Source organism: Oncorhynchus clarkii, chromosome 7 (genome assembly GCF_045791955.1).
Source record: "Oncorhynchus clarkii lewisi isolate Uvic-CL-2024 chromosome 7, UVic_Ocla_1.0, whole genome shotgun sequence".
NCBI classification, from domain to species: Eukaryota; Metazoa; Chordata; class Actinopteri; order Salmoniformes; family Salmonidae; genus Oncorhynchus; species Oncorhynchus clarkii.
Window position 1 is genome coordinate 68,210,964 of NC_092153.1, and position 23,212 is coordinate 68,234,175.

At 42.7% G+C, this 23,212-nt stretch overlaps 1 protein-coding gene across 1 annotated transcript; it reads right to left on the reverse strand.

Moving 5' to 3' along the window:
* Positions 1–6,346: 6,346 nt before the first annotated feature.
* On the reverse strand, positions 6,347–8,798 carry LOC139413721 (protein BTG2-like). Its single transcript, XM_071161416.1, has 2 exons — positions 8,324–8,798; positions 6,347–7,871 (listed from the first exon to the last, which is right to left on the reverse strand). The coding sequence occupies exons 1-2, from the start codon at positions 8,469–8,471 to the stop codon at positions 7,519–7,521; spliced, it is 501 nt and encodes a 166-aa protein (XP_071017517.1). The 5' UTR covers positions 8,472–8,798; the 3' UTR covers positions 6,347–7,518.
* Positions 8,799–23,212: the final 14,414 nt, after the last annotated feature.

Here is a 23,212-nt window from a genome sequence, read left to right on the forward strand (position 1 = left end):
CCCCCTCCAGGTGTCACTTATTCTCCCCAGTGTATTTATCCCTGTGTTTCCTGTCTCTCTGTGCCAGTTCATCTTGTATGTTTAGTCAAGTCAACCAGCGTGTTTTTCCCGTACTCCTTTTGCTAGTCTTCCCGTTTTTGACCACTGCCTGTCTCTGGACTACTTTCCCGCCTGCCTGATCTGACCTTGATTCTGCCTGCCCTTCGGTACCTTTTGGACTCTGAACTGGTTTTGACACTTGCCTGTCCATGACCATTCTCTTGCCTTACCCTATTGGATTAATACATATTGTAAGGCTCCAACCATCTGCCTCCTGTGTCTGCATCTGGGTCTCACCTTGTGCCATGATCATTTGTAAAGGATGACAGAAGGAGGCAGGTAGCTGGGTCCAGGCGCAGGCAGAAGGTCATACACAGGGGGTCCAAAAAGACAATAGTACAAGCAGGTAAAAGGCTAGTAACGTCCTCCGGGAGATCAGACAATAGGTTGATAACAGGAAATCCGATAGGCTAAAATACAGGCAGGCAAAAGGCGTCGCTAGTTTTTCCTGCCTCACTATCATACACGGGAAGATTAAATTACGGGAAAAACAGAGCTCCGAATACAAGTATGTCACAAAACAAACAATACCTCACAATGATGGGATGCAAAGAACTGAACTAAATAGTGTGTGATAATGACATACAGGTGTGTGAACAGGTGATCAGAATTCAGGTGATTGGGATGTGGAGAGTGAGCTGTGTTCAGGGGATCTATGTGTTTGAGAGTGTGAGCTGGAAAGTGGGCTGGAAAGTGAGCTGCGTTCAGGGGATCTATGTGTTTGAGAGTGTGAGCTGGAAAGAGGGCTGGAAAGTGAGCTGCATTCAGGGGATCTATGTGTTTGAGAGTGTGAGCTGGAAAGTGGGCTGGAAAGTGAGCTGCATTCAGGGGATCTATGTGTTTGAGAATGTAAGTTGGAAGCAGACGTTACAGGGGATGAATACTTTTGCAAGGCACTGTACATATTAAAAATGTGGACTTTTTATATTTTATTGCAATGGTCATAAACTGTACAGCAAAAGCAGAGAAGAAGTTGGAGAAGAATGGCATCATTGGCGTGCGGCTGAACGTTTTTCTTTGTGATTTCACAGCCGAGGCCTTGCAAGGAATCCTGTCAACGACTGTTCCGCCCTAACAGGCCCCTGAACCTGTGTAGGGATGTATTTTGGATTGGACTGTTACTGGAGGAGTGGGAAAATTACATGTTACGCTCCTTATAACCCTGAGCTGTCGACGGACAATGAATTTGAAATTGAAAGCAACAGAAGTGAAGAGGAAGAACCCGCGTCGTCAGGTGAGGTGAAGGCTTCCGAGCCTCACCCCAATAATCAGGAAAATGCCAGAGATTACTCTGGTCCAGTGGGAGTACAATTCTTGGAGACAGTAGATCTATCCGTTTGTGGTATCAGGCTGGGCAGGGAAGAAGTTGGGTTCTATCAATTTGGTCAAAGCATCCAGAGGTGAACTGTGTGTCTGCTGTCCAGAGGGAGAGGGTCCGCGGCATATCGCCAGAGCTGTGTCCTGCTGTGCTCTCCGGGAGCAGTGTGCCGCTGAAAGGAGGGATAACTGGGGTGGTGTTGAGTGTTGGTGTGGATCACCTGAAGTTGGGGATCTGCAGTGTCTATGATGCACGTCGTTTGGTGAGGCGCAGACCCGGTGGTGAATATGAGACTGAGGAGACCCTTTCTGTCCTGAGTTTTGATGCAGAGTGTTTGCCGGATAAAGTCAAGCTAGGGTACATAAGTTATCCTGTGAGAGCTTCTGATCCGAACCCACTGCAGTGTTTCAGGTGACACGTTTATGGTCATATTGGAGCAGTATGCAGGAGGGAGAATTTGAGGTGTGTAAAATGTGAAGGAGGGCATGGGACTAAGTGTGTAGTTTTGGTGGAAAAAGTGGAGTGTTTCAATTGTGAGGGAGGCCATGTTGCTGGGGATCAGAAATGACCTGTGCACGTGTTAAATAGTTAAATAAAAAATGTTTTAAAGAAAGTGAGACAAGTTGAAGTTTCCAGGGTGAGAGCAGTGCAGAAAGTGTCCTATGCTGAGGCAGTGAGGAAAGTAGAGGATGATGGGCAAAGGGTGAGGGAGCCTGAGAGGATCCCTGTGAGTAGTAGACCAGTACAGTGACTCCAACAGTTTGTGCTTTAGTAAGATGGCTTCTTGTTCTTTATTGCTATTGTCATTAATTGTATAGCACAGATGGAATGGAAATCCCAGAAGATTGAATTGGTAGTAGGTGACGGCCTGGTGTAGGATATGTTAGTGCCACAGAGAACCATAAGAACCATCATCCAGGCAAGAAGCATGCTCCAAGAAGCTGATAAACTCACCACAGAAATTATCTATGTTTTCAGTCGCAATTTTGCATTTACAGTACCAGTTAAATGTTTGGAGAAACCTACTCATTCCTGGGTTTTTCTTAATTTTTCAATATTGTAGAAAAGTAGTGAAGACATCAAAACTATGAAATAACACATTTGGAATCATGTAGTAACCAAAAAAAGTGTTAAACAAATCAAAATATATTTTATATTTGAGATTCTTCAAAGTTAACTGACTGATATAATCTCATAGAACAAAGTGTATAAGATCTCCTAAAAGTCTGTGTTATCCTCAGACCTTATATTCTGCGTTTATTCCAAAACCCTATTCTTTCCCCATTCATTTTTCCCAAAGGAATGGCTGAACGAACCAGAGGTACATCCTTTCTGTTTTTTTAGGACAACAAGCTGGAGAGCTCTATAGCCCCTGAGTGCCACTCAGGGAGTTTCAGGGGGATTCTTATGGAAAAAATGGACCCACTGCAGGGTGTCTCCGTATGTGTGTCTATGATGTGATAGACGTGTTAGACATGCGACTCGAGAAGCAGCATTGCATTTGTGGAAACCAAGACTGTTTTCAGGATAGCCCTTTTTGTAGCTAGATATTTTTTATAAGTTGCGTCAGGGACCATTTAAGCCTTAACCTAATTTTCCTAACCTGCCACGTTAATTATCTTTGCCAAAATAATCCATTCACCTGATAGGTGTGGCATATCAATAATCTTTTTAAACAGCATGATCATTACACCCTTGTGCTGGGGACAATAAAAGGCCCTTCTAAAATGTGCAGTTTTGTCACATAACACAATGCCACAGATGTCTAAATGTTTGAGGGAGTGTGCAATTGGCAAGCTGACTGCAGGAATGTCCACCAGAGCTGTTGCCAGAGAATGTAATGTTAATTTCTCTACCATAAGCCACCTCCAACATTGTTTTAGAGAATTTGGTACAACCAGCCTCACAACCGCAGACCTCGTGCAACCACGCCAGCCCAGGACCTCCACATCCAGCTTCTTCACCTGCGGGATTGTCTGAGACCAGCCACCCGGACAGCTGAGGAAACTGTGGGTGTGCACAACCGAAGAATGTCTCCCCAAACTGTCAGAAATCGTCTCAGGGAAACTCAACAGCGTGCTCGTCGTCCTCACTAGGGTCTAGACCTGACTGCAGTTCGGCATCAGAACCGACTTCAGTGGGCAAATGCTCACCTTCGATGGCCACTGGTACGCTGGAGAAATACGCTCTTCACAGATGAATCCCGGTTTCAATGATGTCAATGTTGTTAACAGAGTGCCCCATGGTGGCAGTGGGGTTATGGTATTGGCAGGCATAAGCTATGGACAATGAACACAATTGCATTTTATCGATGGCACGTTGAATGCACAGAGATAACTTGACAATATCCTGAGGCCCTTTACTATTCATCCACCGCCATCACTTCAGCATGATACGGGCTCATAACGCAAGGATCTGTACGCAATTCCTGGAAGCTGAAAATGTCCCAGTTCTTCCATGGCCTGCCTACTCACCAGACATGACACAGATTGAGCATGTTTGGGTTGCTCTGGATCGATGTGTATGACAGGGTGTTCCAGTTTCTGCAACTTCGCACAGCCATTGACGAGGAGTGGGACAACATTCCACAGGCCACAATCAACAGCCTGATAAACTCTATGCGAAGGAGATGCATTGCACTGCATGAGGAAAATGGTGGTTACACTAGATACCGGCTGGTTTTCTGATCCACGCCCCTACCTTTTTTTTACGTATCTGTGACCAACAGATGCATATCTGTATTCCCAGTCATAATAAATTAATAGATTAGGGCCTAAGGAATTTATTTCAATTGACTGGTTTCCTTATATGAGTAACTCAGTAAAATTGTTGAAATTGTTACATGTTGAGTTTATATTTTTGTTCAGCGTAACTGTTGATGATTTTCAGGTCAGGTCAGCTTGACTCTAAATGTATTTTATTAAGAAGTTGAAATCTAAAGGTAAAAGAATTTCAGACATGGAGTGCCAGTGTGGCCAAGAAGAAGCTGTAGGGAACCAGACACAAACACACCCTCATATTCCTTTTGGTTGATTTTTTGAAAGACATGTTTTATTGTTGACTCTTGTTGGTTAACAGTCACATACACAGCAAATATAGTAGTTCATAGTATAGTAGCATTCATAATGATAGTGTGGTTTTAGAAAGGAGAAACAGCTAGAGATGTCCTCAGGTTTGTACTCTTAACAACACTGAGGCAGACTCTATCGCAATGTCAATGACATCAGCATGTTTGCAAATGCTAGTGTCAACATCCTTTTGTATATACGCATATTACCCATTGACAGAGAAGTATATTAATATGCAGAAAATGAGATAAATAAATAATTAAAGAATGAGGTTAAATTGAGAACTCTTGGTTTATATTTTTGTATTTACTCCCACACACACAAATCAAATCTTTTGTCACATGCTTCGTAAACAACAGGTTGAGACTAACAGCGAAACGCTTACTTACGGCCCTACCCAACAATGCAGAGAAAAAAAAGAGAAATCATTTAAAAAGTAATAACACGTAAAAGTTAAATACACAACGGGTAGCTTGGCCAATGCATGGGGTACCAGTACCAAGTCGACGAGCAGGGGTACGAACTAATTGAGGTAGATACTGTATGTACTTATAACTATGAATAAATGTGACTAGGCAACTAGATAACATTAGCAGCAGCGTGTGACGAGTCAAAAAAAGTTTGTGCAAGGGTCCATGCAGATTGCTAAATAGTATATTTGCTTAACTACTTAATTGTCATCATTGTAAATAATAATTTGTTCTTAACTGACTTGTCTAGTTAAAGGTTAAATAAAATAACTTATGGCTTGGGGGTAGAAGCTGTTCGGGGTCCTGTCAAGTCAACCAACCCGAGGGCATCTTAGCAGACTAAACTCCACAGTGAAGGAAGTTTTAAACACAACCAACGATTTGCTCCTTGCGGTTGCTCTAAGATGGCAACTCAGCACAAATGTGCATGTGCCTACTGAATTATTGAATCTCAACATGGAAAGTCAGTGGATGCATTTGATTCACTTTTGAGATAGTATGGATGTCAAACAAAGGCAGGCAACTACAGAGGACAAAGGTGGGCGTTTCATAATTTAAATGTTAAGTATTGACCTTGGGCGAATCGTTGCTAGATAACACAAAGCCTGGTCTCGGCCCCAAGCCGTCGGGGAAGTTCATCATAAAATTCCCTTCACCGTGGAGTTTAGTCTGCTAAAGGCCCTTAGACTAGTAATACTTAAAACACATCACTGTCTGTGTAGGTCTATTGGCTGGGTTGAATTATTTCCAACAGTTTGGCCTGCTGTCTGTTAAGGCTCAAGCAGAGTAAGCCTGGAAGGTAGGATTGCTGAATCAAGACAGCCGCTCACTAACAAATGAGTAAGTTTACACAAACACCATCCTTGAAAGGTTTATTTGCAGAAAAAACTGCCAACACTTGCAGGGAGGAGGGTGGGTTTACTAAATAACTTCACACACATTCTCCCAGGACAGAACTGATAACAGGACAGTGTACATGCTGATAGGTCCTCCCTCTTCTGTGGATGGTGTAGGGCATGTCAAGACACGTGTGCCCTTAGTGACAAGCCAAACCAGCGCTGAGGCACAGACAAGCCTGATCCTGAGAGAGAACGCATGATTGAGTGACAATGCACCATTCATATAAACCCTGCATATAGATAGATCAGATTGGTCCAATGCAAACATTGAGTCGGGATAGGAGCTCATAGGAGTTATGGGCAACAATTATCCAATCCTGTCAGATCTATTCATGGGTTTCAAGAGTAGAGGCTGGGGGCATTTATGTAGAATATGGCTTAAACAGAGTTCCGGTTTTCTCAAGTTACAACAGGAATAGATTACTTAGAATGGGCTACCAGTGAAAGGATAAACTATAATGCAAGTTGAACAGACCACAGCAAGAGAGAATCTGAATTCATAAAGGTTTATTGTAATAAAATTGACAAACTGTACAAGTATCTAGATATGCACATCTTTTTTTAAATGTACATTAAATGCATACTGTGCTTCAAATAGCTTAAACTCTACATCTTTCCCCATCTAGAACAGTAAACAATGGTGAGCTGCTCAACAGCTCAGTAGGGAGAGAGTATACTACAGAGGGCTGAGAGCATCACGCTACATGGCAGTGATAGACGTTAATATGACGCCAACCAACCACCTCACAGCTTATACACAAGGCAAACTACCCAGGGGAGAATAACAGGGAACACTTGTCGAAGTGACAGATTCACATAGGAAAAACATTCACAATAGTGATCAATATTAAAACCAACCACTTCTTGAACATGTTGAAAGTAAAGCTATTTTAGATTAAAAAGTCAAATCTTTCTCAGCTAGGATTCAAGAGGATTGAAATTAGTTGACTATTTGTTGAGAGATTTAGCCAAACTCCAGTTGCTCTGAATACTCTTGACTATTGCACAAAAGGAGCCAAGATATAAAGTTTGGCAGCAATATTCAACGCAAAGGGATTTGGGAAGACATTGTCATGTTAAGGTAGTATAACCTGTTAGAGGCAGCTCTTTTTCAACTAGGATGTCAGACGTTGTCTCGATTTCAGGGCACAGGTAGGTTAAAAGAGGCCCTGCCCTGTAAGATTACAAACCAGCAGTACACAAACATATTTTTTTTAAGTTAATCTTGGAAATGTATGGGTACCTGAACAAATACTTAACGCTCCAGTTATGATTGCTTTAGTATACATTTGTGAGAAGTGGCAATGGTGTGAAGTATTATTACTATTGCACCATGAGATACTAACATCTGAATCCCAGAGTCATTTTGTTTACACTTTGAGTCCTGGCTTGATTGTAGTGTGTCAAGACCACAGGACAGAAGCACACTACGTACTGAGTCTCTGCAGTGCAAAAAGAGCCTATGGGCTGGTAGTCAAACAATAAACAACAAAACTAACCCAACAGAAACACTACAACAAATACCCAGTGCTTTAAGAAAACTCAAATTTAAAAAAGGGGTAAATGCTGCGAAATGTAAGTAGAAAAATAATCACTGTGGGTGGTCGACGGGCTTCACACTGACGCTGTTCACGTAGCCAGTCGAGGTAATGCCTGGTTCCGCACTAGCTCGAGACGGTCATCAGGTAGTTCTTCGGCGGGCTAGTGCGGCCACCGATCAGAAATTGATTCTTGCAGTTTTGTGTGGGGTCGGGGCTTGGTGCTGCTGCTGGCGCTGGGGCCGCTGCTTCATAGAGGACACATATGGAGCCATCCTCCCCGATGCGGTAAGAGACCTCAAAAGGGTCCACCCAGAGGGTTAGCTCCCGGGGCAGGAGGGCGAAGAGCTGATCGCTAGTAAGTCCGATCCGACCAGCAGCCCTGCCAATAATTGGGTCCATTTCATGGTTCATTCGGATGCAGCGGTAGCCCGAGCCCTTCTGTGGTCTGTCTGGGAACCAGTGGTTCTGGTAGTGCTCTGTGAAGAGAGAATTATCAGAATGAAGGCACGAAACTAGAAGAGTCAACTTGTTGCATTGAAAACAAAGCACCAGCTAATGCATTTGGGCCTACTACAATCATCTCGAGATATTATGCTAAATTAGGCTAACGAGGAAGCTTGCTAACGATTTTGCTGACTTGCAAATGTATAAAAAAATATATTGTCGAATTACATGTTTGTTGTCTCCCCCCAGCATTAACTAATAAATATATATTTTTTAAATACTTTTGCTGACTAACGTCGATCAGATTAGAAAAGTAGCTCGATTTGACTGTCTGTTGGAACAGACAAAGCCAATACTAGCTGACGTTAGCTAGGCTACCGTTAGTCAACTAACTAGCCAAAACACTATGCAGCCATTTCGACAATAACTAGTTCGTAGCCAAACGTTTTTTTTTTTAAATTACAGGAAAAGCCAACCAAATTACCTGATAATGACTGTTGAAGACAATCTCTGAAATCATGAAGTTGGTGTTCACTCAGGAAGCCTCTTGTTCTCAATAACCTGGAAACAAACGTCGCAGCGGCCGTTACTTCGGGGCCCATTTCACCTCTAGATGAGTATCCTTGGTTCATTTTGCCAGCAAAATTGTTATTTCGGCTCGTAGGAAATAAAATAAGAGTTTGACAGTAATGCAGTGTGAAACCGAGGTAACGTTAGCTAGCTATAGCGGAAGTAGCTATACGAATCCTTCAGCAAAAATGAATCTTCAAGTCCGAAGCAGTGATATCAAAGCAACAAGTTGGCTCTAGCCAAAGTAACAATCAGCATTATTTATTAAAAAATATTTGTTCGATTGGAAGTGGCGTTTGATGTTATTTTTCGCTCAAGTGCCACTTCCAAGTTGTCTGTGCTCGCACTACAGCTTGTGGCTTCTTTTTTTATGAAGGGAGAGAATACGTGATGTCACTTAATTGCGAGTTTTGAGTGATTGGCTTTTTAACCAATGAAATTCACAGAAAAACCACACACAGCGCTCCCCGTGCGATGTGATTGGTTCACATCGTGGAAAACCGAGGTGGGTGTAAAATGCAAATTAGGTTCCGTCCATCACCAAATATAGAAATTGACGTCTAACCCTGCTCTAAAGTATTCGTGACGACTGTGCAACAAAAAACACTAGCCACTTACCGTAAATTTCAAGCGAGAAAATGTGATTTTTTTACTACATTAACAAGCGTATTCAACAACTATTGACATCGGCTCAAAGAGTTATTGTTTACAGATATAACATGTAGCCTACACAGGCGACGGCTATTTGGAAGAAAAACAGTTTTACCGGTTTAGCCAAACAAATGAACCTAGTATTGACAAAAATACTCATCCCATTTTACATATTTCATTTAAAGCTAGAATCCTTAGTTGCTACATACATTAGACTTTAGACTTATAAATTATTTTTACCAATTGATTCTTGAATAATATAACTTATAAATGCATCATGAGTTTAGTTCAACTGTCGTTCCCCATCAGAACCCAAAATATATTTTTTGTAAAAAAAAATTGTAAACAATGTAAATGTAAACAAACTGTATAGTTCCAAAACATGGTTACAACTATTACTTTGATATGGATAGTCAGTCCTTGCATCCATTGCTCTTTTGATGAATTTGAGAGTGGTCACATTTCTACAGGCCAATGCCAGATAACACAAGTATTCAGGCACAGTTGTGGGCCACCACATACTTCGTGTTTTTCAGCTTTTGACCAAAACAGTGGTGGGGTAAATGCTTTATAATTGTTTCAATTAAGGCCTCCAGCTTTAATCAGTGCTACTACAATTGCATATGGGGAAATAAAAGTCTAGGCAGAATAAACTTTCTCGGCTGTGAGGAACAAAATGTTAAATCACAGTTCAGGTTTAACGTTCTGGTGTGTGTGTGTGTGTGTGTGTGTGTGTTGTGGTTCCTCTGGCGCTACTACAGGGACATCTAGTGGTTGTAAATTTAAATTATAGTTTGACATTTTAACCCCCTGTTCAAATCAATATTTCTTTGTCACATGCGCAGAATACAACTTGTGTAGACTTTACCGTGAAATGCTTGCTTAAGAGCCCTTCCCAACAGTAGTAATACGAGGAATAAAATACACGAGAATGGAGCTGTATGAAGGGAGTACTAGATCAATGTGCAGAGGTACGAGGTATTTGAGGTAGATTTTTATTTATTAATATTGAACCTTTATTTAACTAGGCAAGTCAATTAAGAACAAAATCTTATTTACAATGACAGCCCCCCTGCCAAACCCTCCCCTAACCCGGATGACGCTGGGCATGGCCACCCTATGGGACTCCTGAGCAAGGCCGGTTGTGATACAGCCCGGGATCATACCCGGATCTGTAGTGCCTTAGACCGCTGCGCCACTCGGGAGGCCAAAAAGATACTGTATGTACATTAAAGCAGGGTAAAGTGACTAGGCATCAGGATAAATAATAGTACAAGTCAAATAAAGAACAGAGTAGCAGCAGCAAATTATGAGTGTAAAAGTGTTTGCGTGTAATGTGTATGTAGGCCTATGTGTGTGTGTGTTATATGCGTGCGTATAAAGTGTATGTGAATGGGTGTGGGTTTTGTGTGGGAGTGTCAATGTTGTGTGTGTAAGTGAGTGTGTATATGGTTTGTGCTTCGACATCTGGATTAAAGCACTTTGTGACATCTGCAGATGTAAAAAGGGCTTTATGAATACATTTAATTGATTGATATATATAGTCTAGTGAGTGTGTGTAGATTAATTTGCAAGATAGTCAGTTGCAGATAGTTCGGTTACCATTAATTGACTATTTAGCAGTCTGTCTATTTAGCAGTCTTGGGGGAAGAAGCTGTCTTGGAGCCTGTTGGTCCGAGAGACTCGATGCTCCGGTACCATTTGCCGGACGGTAGCAGAGTGAACAGACTATGGCTTGGGTGGCTTTGCTCTGAGACAGCCTGATAAAGAGGTCCTGGATGGTAGGAAGCTCGGCCCCAGTGATGTACTGGGCTCTCCGCACCACCTTCTGTAGATCTTTGTCAAGGGATGGTACATTTGCCATACCAAGCTGTGATGCAGCCAGTCAAGATGCTCTCGATGGTGCAGTTGTAGAACTTTTTTAGGATCCGAGGGCCCATGCCAAATCTTTTCAGCCTTCTGAGGAGGAAGAGGCGCTGCCGTGCCATCTTCATGACTGTGCGGACCATGTTAGGTCCTTAGTGATGTGGACACCAAGGAACTTGAAGCTCTCGACCCGCTCCACAACAGCCCCTTCGATGTGGATGGGGCCGTGCTCTCCTCTCTTTCTCCTATAGTCCGCAATCAACCTATTGGTCTTACTGACAGTGAGGGAGAAGTTGTTGTCCTGGCACCACACTGCTAAGTCTCTGACCTCCTCCCTGTAGACTGACTCATCACCATCAGTGATTAGGCCACGCAGTCGTGGGTGAACAGGGAGTACAGGAGGGGACTAAGCACACACCCCTGAGGGGCCCCGATGTTGCGGGTCAGCGTTGCGGAGATGTTTTTTTAATTGAATTGAATTGTTATTATTAACCCCTCCACCACCCCCACTCTTCGGAGGAGAAATATCTTTTAGTTTTTTTACAGCTTTTTTGCTACATATATATACATTTTACATATACATTTTACATACACATTTTACATACAGTACATGGTACATTTATATACAGCAGTCAAATAACAATAACACTTTACCAAACATAAGCTCTTTAATCCCAAACCTCAGCCACTCTCAGCCCATCCCACCTATCACCATAGACCGCCCTTGTTTGGTTTCCATGTGCCAGATGTTTTTCAATTGTGCTGTGATGTTTTACAACATTCTTGAACCTTTCTAATCATATAGTCTCCACAGATTGTGAGCAAAAGATGAAAACCTTTCCTAGGAGTATTATTATATTATTTATTGACTGTCTATGGCGTTCCAGATCGCCCAACACTGCTATTTGTAAAGTTCATTTCAGGTGCATGTTGTGATTTTTTATCCATTCCTGAACCTGTGACCAGAACCAAGCTACATAGGGGCAATACCAGAATAAGTGATCTATCGATTCTGTCTCTTCGCAGCAAAATCTACAGAGCTGAGATTGTTGTATGCCCCATATATATAGCATTCTGTTGGTGGCAATAATATTATATAATCATTTAAATTGAAAAAAAATGTTGAATCAAGTGTAGTTTTTTGTACCATTTCATAAACCGTATGCCCTCACCACCTGGGGCCGGCCCATCAAGAAGCCCAGGATCCCGTTGCAAAGAGATGGGTTCAGTCCTAGCCTCCCTAGTTTAGTGATGCTCTTGGAGGGGACTATGGTGTTGAATGAGCTGTAGTCTATGAACATCATTCTCACATGGTTATTTCCCCTCTTGTCTAGGTGGGAGAGGGCAGTGTGAAGTGCAATTGAGATTGCGTCATCTGTGGATCTGTTGGGATGATATGCGAATTGGAGTGGGTCTAGAGTGTCTGGGATGATTGTGTTGATGTGTGTCATGACCAGCCTTTCAAAGCACTTCATAATTATAGATGTGAGTGCTACAGGGCTATAGTCATTTAGGCAGGTTACCTTGGAACAGGGACAATGGTGGTCAGCTTGAAACATGTTGGGATAACAGACTGGGGACAAGGATAGATTGAAAAGGTCTGTGAAGACACTACATCGGTGTAGTCAGTTTCTTCTCATTGATCATTTGTTTTCCTGTAACATTGGCTCAACTTTCAGTTATACCATGCATTCTGAACGTATTCAGACTCCTTCAATTTTCCACATTTTGTTACCTTACAGCCTTATTCTAAAATGTATTACATTGTTTCCCCCCACAATCTACACACAATAAACCATAATGACATTTTTGCAAATGTCAACAAACAGAAGAAACTGAGATAAATACATTTACACAAGTATTCAGACCTTTTCTCTGTACTTTGTTGAAGCAACTTTGGCAGTGATTACAGCCTTGAGTCTTCTTGGGTATGACGCTACAAGCTTGGCACACCTGTATTTGGGGAGTTTCTCCCATTCTTCTCTGCACATCCTCTCAAGCTCTGTCAGGTTGGATGGGGAGCGTCACTGCACAGCTATTTTCAGGTCTCCAGAGATGTTCGATGATCGGGTTCAATCTGGGCTCTGGCTGGGCCACTCAAGGACATTCAGAGACTTGTCCCGAAGTCACTCTTGCGTTGTCATGGCTGTGTGCTTAGGGTCGTTGTCCTGTTGGAAGGTGAACCTTCACCCCAGTCTGAGGTCCTGAGTGCTCTGGAGCAGGTTTTCATCAAGGATCTCTCTGTACTTTGCTTCGTTCATCTTTCCCTCGATCCTGACGAGTCTCCCAGTCCCTGCCGCTGACAAAATTCCCCCACGGCATGATGCTGCCACCACCATGCTTCCCCGTAGGGGTGGTGATGAGGTGCCTGGCCAGGTGATGAGAGGTGCCTGGTTTCCTCCAGATGTGACACTTGGCATTCAGGCCAAAGAGTTCAATCTTGTTTTCATCAGACCAGAGAATCTTGGTTCTCCCATCTCCACAGAGGAACTCTGGAGCCCTGTCAGAGTGACCATCGGGTTCAGGTGGACTCCAATCAAGTTGGAAAAATATCTCAAGGATGATCAGTGGAAACAGGATGCACCTAAGCTCAACTTCGATTCTCATAGCAAAAGGTCTGAATACTTATGTAAATAAGGTATTTCTGTTTGGGATTTTTAATATATTTGCAAACATTTCTAAAAACCTGTTTTAACTTTGTCATTGTGGGGTATTGTGGGTAGATTGATGAGTATTTGTATTTATTTAATCCATTTTAGAATAAGGCTGTTACGTAACAAAATGTGGAAAAGTGAAGGGATCTGACTACTTTCCAAATGCACTTTACACATCACAATGTAAACATGTTGGATATATAAGAAATCCATTATCAACAGCACCAGTAGGTCTCAGGTGAAATTCTTTCTGTTTAGAGCCATCTGATTTGCTCTTTGTCCTCCTAGGCCGTTTGACCTGGCTATTAGTTTCGTGGTATTCAGGTTAGAATTTTGGTAGGTGGACATAAGATCCATATCTAGTTCTCCACTGATATTCATTTTCTCTTGTGGCCAACCACATGTTGCTTAAATGCCACAACCACATGCTTGACCTACTCTTCTGAATTGCAAATGAACTTTAGCATTTATGCTCGCACAGCATGGCACACAGCAGCTCCTGAAGTGGTGTGTGTGTGTTTGTGTGTGTGTGTTGTAACCATGTCGTCATCATATGTCTTGAAACTTTTGTATGAAAGTGAGGGGGTAAGTGGCCGCTCAGTTTCAATGCTTACGACACCTCTGATATTGACCATCGACAATGACCATAAACTGCTTCATTTTTGGACTGTTTCGTTCCGGAACCTATTTGGCCGGATCTGGTACCCCCCACCCCCCGCCCCCTAAAGAAAACTTAATGTGAAAAAGTAGATTTGCGGTATATAGTTTGCGTAACATTGTCACTATGTTTGAGACCAACGCGTGGCCATAGCTGTGTGAGTAGCACGCCTGTATCTCTCACAGAAATAGAATGAGATTCACTTTCTGTGATGCTCTTGTAGACCTGAGCCTGCAACTCTCATCTCCCCAGCGTTGCACTTCATAATTTTTTTCTTTATAGAATCATAGCCGTGTGAACGGTTCTGGAGGACCTGCCTGCAACACCCCTGATAAATTGAAATACATTTGCCAAAGTTATAAGTTATAACAAATAACTGCCGCCTGTTCAGAAATAAATAAAATCATTTAGAATAGCATACTACACCATGAAAATGCCCATCATTTAGAATAGCATACTACACCATGAAAATGCCCATCATTTAGAATAGCATACTACACCATGAAAATGCCCATCATTTAGAATAGCATACTACACCATGAAAATGCCCATCATTTATAATAGCATACTACACCATGAAAATGCCCATCATTTATAATAGCATACTACACCATGAAAATGCCCATCATTTAGCCACGGAGGATCAATAGCTTCTTTTAAAAAATTGCCTAGCTGTGAATCAGTTAAAATGAAGGAGAATGATCATTTGTGTGAGCATGGCCTTTTACAGCATATTGGATGACTGTCATTCATATTCCATTCACTCAGCTCAATGTAACATTGATAGGTTTAGGCTACTACACGATACTCTAATTTTCCCTATACCCCTCATGAGGTTGCTATGAATACAAGTTTAAAACGTTGCTGCACAGGTCGAGAGAATTTGGAGTATTCAAGATGACAGACAGTGACACATTAAATACTGCCTTGAACACTCTTGCCTGCATCTAGCTGATCTAGGGTGTAATCATTAGTCCAACAGTTGCAAATGAGAGTTTCTATTGAACACTCTTCGGGTATGTTTATCCCCGTTTTCTTCTGTTTGCTTCAGTTTTAGAAAAGTTTTTCAACAGAATCGGCGGAATGAATACATCCCTGATCGCATGCAAACAGCTCACTTTCATAGCAGCTACATAAAAACAGCATGATCACTTTGCTCGTTGTATATATAATTCCTTCTCACAACTATCTACACGCTCTTCTCTCACCTTTTCCCACCGCTTGTGAACTTCAGTGCACAACATATCAGCTGTCTGTGTGCAGGCGAAAAAACCTTTCCAAGCCAAACCTTCATATCATGAATGCTAACCGCTGCACACATTCTACATACTGTAGTTGTCACGTCATAGCCAACTAGAAATCAAGTCAAATCTACTATCAAAACTACTAGAACTAATGCGTTAGTAAATCCGCTAGAGTCATGCAGTACAATGTACAGTCAGAAAGCAGTTTAGCAGCTACACTGGTGTGTCCCAGTGGCAATCCATTAATAAAACAAAAAGCTTACCTTGACTTAAAAGAGTTTCAGTGTTGGATAGCTGTCACTCCCTGGCCATAGAGAGGCTTTTATTCTCTATTTTGGTTAGGCCAGGGTGTGACTAGGGTGGGCATTCTAGGTTCTTTATTTCTTTGTTTTCTATTTCTTTGTTTTTGGTCGAGTGTGGTTCCCAATCAGAGGCAGCTGTCTATCGTTGTCTCTGATTGGGAATCATACTTAGGCAGCCTTTTCCCACCTGTGTTTTGTGGGTAGTTAGTTTCTGTTTAGTGTCTGCACCTGACAGAACTGTTTTGTTTTTTTCACTTTGTTATTTTGTTTGAGCGTTTTTTGAGTAATAAAATATCAGGAACACTTACCACGCTGCGCTTTGGTCAATAGCCGTAGCCAGCTATCTAACATAGCATCCCTCTCTGTTTGTATCGGGTGTTTGACTAGGCTAAACTAGCTAGCAGCATTTTCTAGCTAAGTGAAAGTTAAAAAAATGCAATCAAATATAGCTAGCCTGCTCTTTCTCTCTCTTGCTTCTCCTTAATTTTGGAAGAAATTAATTTGTTCAACTATTGTTTTTCTCTCTCTTTGAGTCAACTACTCGCCACATTTTATGCAGTGCTAGGTAGCTGTAGTTAATGCTTTCAGTAGTAGATTAATTCTCTGATCCTTTGATTGGGTGGACAACATGCTGCAAGAGCTCTGATAGGTTTGAGGACGTCCTCCGGAAGTTGTCATAATTACTGTGTAAGTCCATGGAAGGGGTTGAGAACCATGAGCCGCCTAGGTTTTGTATTGAAGTCAATGTACCCAGAGGAAGACAGAAGCTAGTTGCCCTCAGGCTATACCATGGTGCTACCCTACAGAGTGCTGCTGAGGCTACTGCAGACCTTCATTGCAAATCAGTGTGTTTTAATCAATTATTTGGTGATGTGAATATATTTAGTATATATTTTTTTTAATGTTTCACGATTTAGATTTTTATGAAATTCACTGAGGAGGATGGTCCTCCCCTTCCTCCTCTGAGGAGCCTCCACTGCTGTGAATTGTGTGTAGCCCAATAACATTATATAGCCTACAGTCGGGATCATGCGGCAAATCTGTCAGTGAACAGCATGCAGACAAAACAGGCCTTTCGCAATATTTCAAATACAATTGCGGGAAACAAAGGTTTGAAACCAAATGGCTCCAGCTGAAAAGAGAAGACTATGCTGTAGGCTAACAAAATATTTCATTTCATTTTTCTGTATGCCACTCCTCTACTGCTGTATGCCTCTACTCTACTGCTGTATGCCTCTACTCTACTGCTGTATGCCTCTACTCTACTGCTGTATGCCTCTACTCTACTGCTGTATGCCTCTACTCTACTGCTGTATGCCACTCCTCTACTGCTGTATGCCTCTACTCTACTGCTGTATGCCTCTACTCTACTGCTGTATGCCTCTACTCTACTGCTGTATGCCACTCCTCTACTGCTGTATGCCACTCCTCTACTGCTGTATGCCTCTACTCTACTGCTGTATGCCTCTACTCTACTGCTGTATGCCTATACTCTACTGCTGTATGCCTCTACTCTACTGCTGTATGCCACTCCTCTACTGCTGTATGCCTCTACTCTACTGCTGTATGCCTATACTCTACTGCTGTATGCCTCTACTCTACTGCTGTATGCCTCTACTCTACTGCTGTATGCCACTCCTCTACTGCTGTATGCCTCTACTCTACTGCTGTATGCCTATACTCTACTGCTGTATGCCTCTACTCTACTGCTGTATGCCTATACTCTACTGCTGTATGCCTCTACTCTACTGCTGTATGCCTCTACTCTACTGCTGTATGCCACTCCTCTACTGCTGTATGCCTATACTCTACTGCTGTATGCCACTCCTCTACTGCTGTATGCCTCTACTCTACTGCTGTATGCCTCTACCCTACTGCTGTATGCCTCTACTGCTGTATGCCACTCCTCTACTGCTGTATGCCTCTACTCTACTGCTGTATGCCACTCATCTACTGCTGTATGCCTCTACTCTACTGCTGTATGCCACTCCTCTACTGCTGTATGCCACTCCTCTACTGCTGTATGCCACTACTCTACTGCTGTATGCCACTCCTCTACTGCTGTATGCCTCTACTCTACTGCTGTATGCCTCTACTCTACTGCTGTATGCCACTACTCTACTGCTGTATGCCTCTACTGCTGTATGCCACTCCTCTACTGCTGTATGCCTCTACTCTACTGCTGTATGCCTCTACTCTACTGCTGTATGCCTCTACTCTACTGCTGTATGCCACTCCTCTACTGCTGTATGCCACTCCTCTACTGCTGTATGCCACTCCTCTACTGCAGTATGCCTCTACTCTACTGCTGTATGCCTCTACTCTACTGCTGTATGCCTCTACTCTACTGCTGTATGCCTCTACTGCTGTATGCCACTCCTCTACTGCTGTATGCCACTCCTCTACTGCTGTATGCATCTACTCTACTGCTGTATGCCTCTACTCTACTGCTGTATGCCACTCCTCTACTGCTGTAAGCCTCTACTCTACTGCTGTATGCCACTCCTCTACTGCTGTATGCCTCTACTGCTGTATGCCACTCCTCTACTGCTGTATGCCACTCCTCTACTGCTGTATGCCACTCCTCTACTGATGTATGCCTCTACTCTACTGCTGTATGCCACTCCTCTACTGCTGTATGCCTCTACTCTACTGCTGTATGCTTCTACTCTACTGCTGTATGCCTCTACTCTACTGCTGTATGCCTCTACTCTACTGCTGTATGCCACTCCTCTACTGCTGTATGCCTCTACTCTACTGCTGTATGCCTCTACTGCTGTATGCCACTCCTCTACTGCTGTATGCCTCTACTCTACTGCTGTATGCCTCTACTCTACTGCTGTATGCCTCTACTGCTGTATGCCACTCCTCTACTGCTGTATGCCACTCCTCTACTGCTGTATGCCTCTACTCTACTGCTGTATGCCTCTACTCTACTGCTGTATGCCTCTACTCTACTGCTGTATGCCTCTACTCTACTGCTGTATGCCTCTTCTCTACTGCTGTATGCCTCTACTCTACTGCTGTATGCCTCTACTCTACTGCTGTATGCCTCTACTCTACTGATGTATGCCACTCCTCTACTGCTGTAAGCCTCTACTCTACTGCTGTATGCCACTACGCAAATGCTATAATATGCATGCAATGCTTTATTATAATGAGTTCTGGTACCTCTCAAGCTCACTCTTTGTTCGGGCACCTCCCGACTTACAAATTAAGCACTGACCGGCACTGGCTAGACTCCAGCAACTCTCTATGGTCCATCTAGAATGTATCAACACTAAGTGTTTAAGCAGAATCCCATTATGTTTCCTCAGGGTATTATTCAGCCCATGACACCCGGCCTAAATGCCAGGCTATGTTTGGATGGGATGATGTCATTGTAACAGTTATATTCAAGCACAGGACCCCCTCACCATGGCAACACCAGAATGATTTTTGGCCAAAAGAGGGATGTTTTTGTTGCTGTTGTTTTTTGTTGTTGTCTGATTTGTCTGATTTGTTGATTTTCTTGCAACCTTTCACTCCGTATGTATCGTTTATTTCTCTCAATTTGTGTATGTTTGTAGCTAGGTGTGTAAATGCAGATGGCTGGCTGCTCGCTGTGTGCACTGTGATTGCCTTTTTCAGTGAAATAGGAAATCTGAATATCATTCTATTTATTTTATTCCGAGCGGTATACATGCATTATAACTCCAGCATGTCTATAAGTCTATGCCCCATGCTCTGAAATCCTCTATAACTCCAGTCTACATCACACAGTTCAAACCAGTTTCTCAGAAATCCATCCGATTACTTCACGCATGAAAGGTACTGTATTAGTCCTACTTGTCAAGCGATGAAAGCTGTGAAAAGTCTCTCCTGCCTTGAGCTATGAGTCACAAATGTCCTAACCATCTAATTACTGCGTTTGTCACTCTGTTATACATGTGCTGCCTGGGATTGTTCTTGGAGCTGATGATGTGCTTTCCAGACAGGTGATGTTCTTCGACTGCAGCTGCTGCGCTTAACAAACCAAGGGCAGAGATAGTAAAATGTAGGCCTGTAGTGAGAGTGTTGAGGAGAGAGATGCCTGAGGAGACAGTGTTGAGGAGAGAGATGCCTGAGGAGACAGTGTTGAGGAGAGAGATGCCTGTAGTGAGAGTGTTGAGGAGAGAGATGCCTGAGGAGACAGTGTTGAGGAGAGAGATGCCTGAGGAGACAGTGTTGAGGAGAGAGATGCCTGAGGAGACAGTGTTGAGGAGAGAGATGCCTGAGGAGACAGTGTTGAGGTGAGAGATGCCTGTAGTGAGAGTGTTGAGGAGAGAGATGCCTGTAGTGAGAGTGTTGAGGAGAGAGATGCCTGTAGTGAGAGTGTTGAGGAGAGAGATGCATGTAGTGAGAGTGTTGAGGAGAGAGATGCATGTAGTGAGAGTGTTGAGGAGAGAGATGCCTGTAGTGAGAGTGTTGAGGAGAGAGATGCCTGTAGTGAGAGTGTTGAGGAGAGAGATGCCTGTAGTGAGAGTGTTGAGGAGTGAGATTCTAACGGGGCTGTGTTGGAGTGGGATGGACAGAGAGCGTTGTCTCAGTAGACTGACTCTCAGGACCTCACTTCCCCCACTCAGGCTCAGTTCTGAACTGAATAGTGGGGAGACAAAAAAGGTAAAAAATAATAAAAAGTGTCCTGTTTGATGTAATAGTCAACTAATGGAACTAACTATGCTAATCAGACTTTTCTCTTGCCTTGCAGGTTGGTCTATTGGAACACAGCTGCAGGTAAAAGTAGCCTGTAGCCACAGATCTAGGATCAGCCCTACCTGATTATTTGAATCAGGTGTGAATGCTTGGTATTTGGTATTTTATTAGAGTCCCCATTAGCTATTACGAAAGCAGCAGCTACTCTTCCTGGGGTCCACATAAAACATGAAACATGACATAATACAGAACATTAATAGACAAAATCAGAACTACATCAATTTTAAAAAGGCACACACTATCTAAGTAGGTGTTGCTTTATCTGTTTTTTTAAACCAGGTTTGCTGCTAATTTGAGCAATATGAGATGGAAGGGAGTTCCATGCAATAATGGCTCTGTAATATTGTACGTTTTCTTGAATTGTTTGGGATTTGGAGACTGTGAAAATACCCCTGGTGGCATGTCTGGTGGGGTAAGTGTGTGTGTCAGAGCTGTGTGTAAGTTGACTATACAAACAATTTGGAATTTTCTTATTAAAAGAAAAAGTGAAGCAGTCAGTCTCTCCTCAACTCTTAGTTGTGGACGTCCCAAGGATCCCTGATCCCTCATACTAGGCTATAGGCCTCCTGCTGCCTCAGGGCCACTTCCTGCTTTGATTGAGTGCCCTTTGACCCCTGCGCTGTGTGAGCAGCAAGGTGCAACCTACAGGTGAAGGCTGACCCTACACTCTGGAGCCTGAGGTGATGTCTGCTCTCACACATATGGCATGGTCACGGGCCTCTCTTCCCACAGAGACAGTTTCATCTTACCACTTGATGGTTCTTGACATTTTCTGTATTGACTGACCTTCAGAAATTCCAGAAATGTACTTTTAACAAGGTACAATTGTTAATTGAAATGCATTCCAGGTGACTACATCGTGAAGCTGGTTGAGAGAATCCCAAGAGTGTGCAAAGCTGTCGTCAAGGCAAAGGGTGGCTACTTTGAAGAATCTAAAATATATTTTTGATTTGTTTAACACTTTTTTGGTTACTACATTGATTCCATGTGTGTTATTTCATAGTTTTGATGTCTTCACTATTATTCTACAATGTAGAAAATAGTAAAAATAAAGAAAAACCCTTGAATGAGTAGGTGTGTCCAAACCTTTGACTTTTACTGTACATGCACACAGCCATGCACATATAAGCACACACACACACATGCATGGATGTAACTATTCACATACACACCCACAGAAAGCATGCACACACACACATACACACACAGACACCCCTTAGCACTTCTCCTATAGCTTGTCTGATGAGAGCTGACATCTCCCTCAAGCCCATTGTGTTTGTTAGCCACTTCATCTCTCTCTCTCTCTCTCTTTTTTTTCTCTCTCACTCTCTTCTTCCCTCTCCACTTCTTCTGGTTGTTCTCGCTCTCCGTCCCTCTTTCTCTCTGCCCCTCTCTCTACTTCTCTCACACACATACTCCCTCCCACCTCTCTTACCATACATGTATTTCTCAGAAAAATCTGTGTTGCGCTCTGAGCTCAGCCTTGAGAGAGAAGCTCAGCTTTTCTATCAATGTTTTATCGGTCTTCCCACAGGATAAGGGCATGGCTGGTTTCTGGTACATTGCAAATTGAAGAGTTCAACCCCTTAATATTTACATTCCTGATCCTGTGGGTTTAGATCATCTATTGTTTTCCCTACCAATTAGTGCTAATGCCTTAGCTCCAGTTGTGTGTTGCATTGTATGTTATTACCATGACCACTACAAAAAACCCACATATACATGTGTTCATTGTAGTTGAGTAGCAAGTTGTGTTGTTGAGTATAGTTGCAAAGTAGTGAACAATTGTTCATTATACTGTACAGTAGGGTGCAGTCTGTGATTTGATGGATTTAAAGCGTTATCATGTCTGAACAGAAGAAGGATAGGGAGAGTTTCTTGTTATTGTGCCTCCAGCACTGTGATTTAAACCCCAGGCTGGGCTCTGTATATCTGCGGGTGGAGAAGAGGAAGATGTAACACCATTTGACAGTGGTGAGGAAAATAAATGCGGGGCAATGTAAACGCGATAGAGCTTTTCAGACAGGCCAGTGTGTGTGTGTGTGTGTGTGTGTGTGTGTGTGTAGTAAGGATATTTCAGACAAGCTCCAGGAAAGTGCAGATCTGTGTTGCTCTCGTCAGTGAGTGGAGAGTTCTGGGAAAAGGGAGGGAATAAATGATTGACATGAGCCTTTTCTGAGGTGGTGACGTAACAGAGGTCTTTAGAGTGCTGTGCTCTCCTTACTGATGGAAAGGCTTCTTCCAGACCAGGGAAACGGGGCCATGAAACAGTGAGGTAGAGATATGAGAAGGTTCTCTTTGTCTACTGCAATGTGATGCATAGATAAAAACATGTATTCTGGTCAAGAAAAAATTTCAATTTCATTCCAAATAGTTGTCCCCAATAGATGACAGTGGTGAAAGCAATATGGCCAAAACTACACTTCATTACCAAACATATGTGGACACCTGCTTGTCGAATGTGGAGTTGGAAAATAAACAGAAACAATCGGTGTGTTTAATGTATGATGAAGGACCTTTTCTTTGTCATTTGCTGATAATTGTCTCTTCAGTCGAAAACATTGCTCATTTCTTGGGCAAAAATAGAATGACAGATATACACTATGATATGGAGATGTAAGGGATATGGATATGTAAGGTATATGTGATATGGATGTGTAAGGGATATGTGTATGTAAGGAATATGTATATATG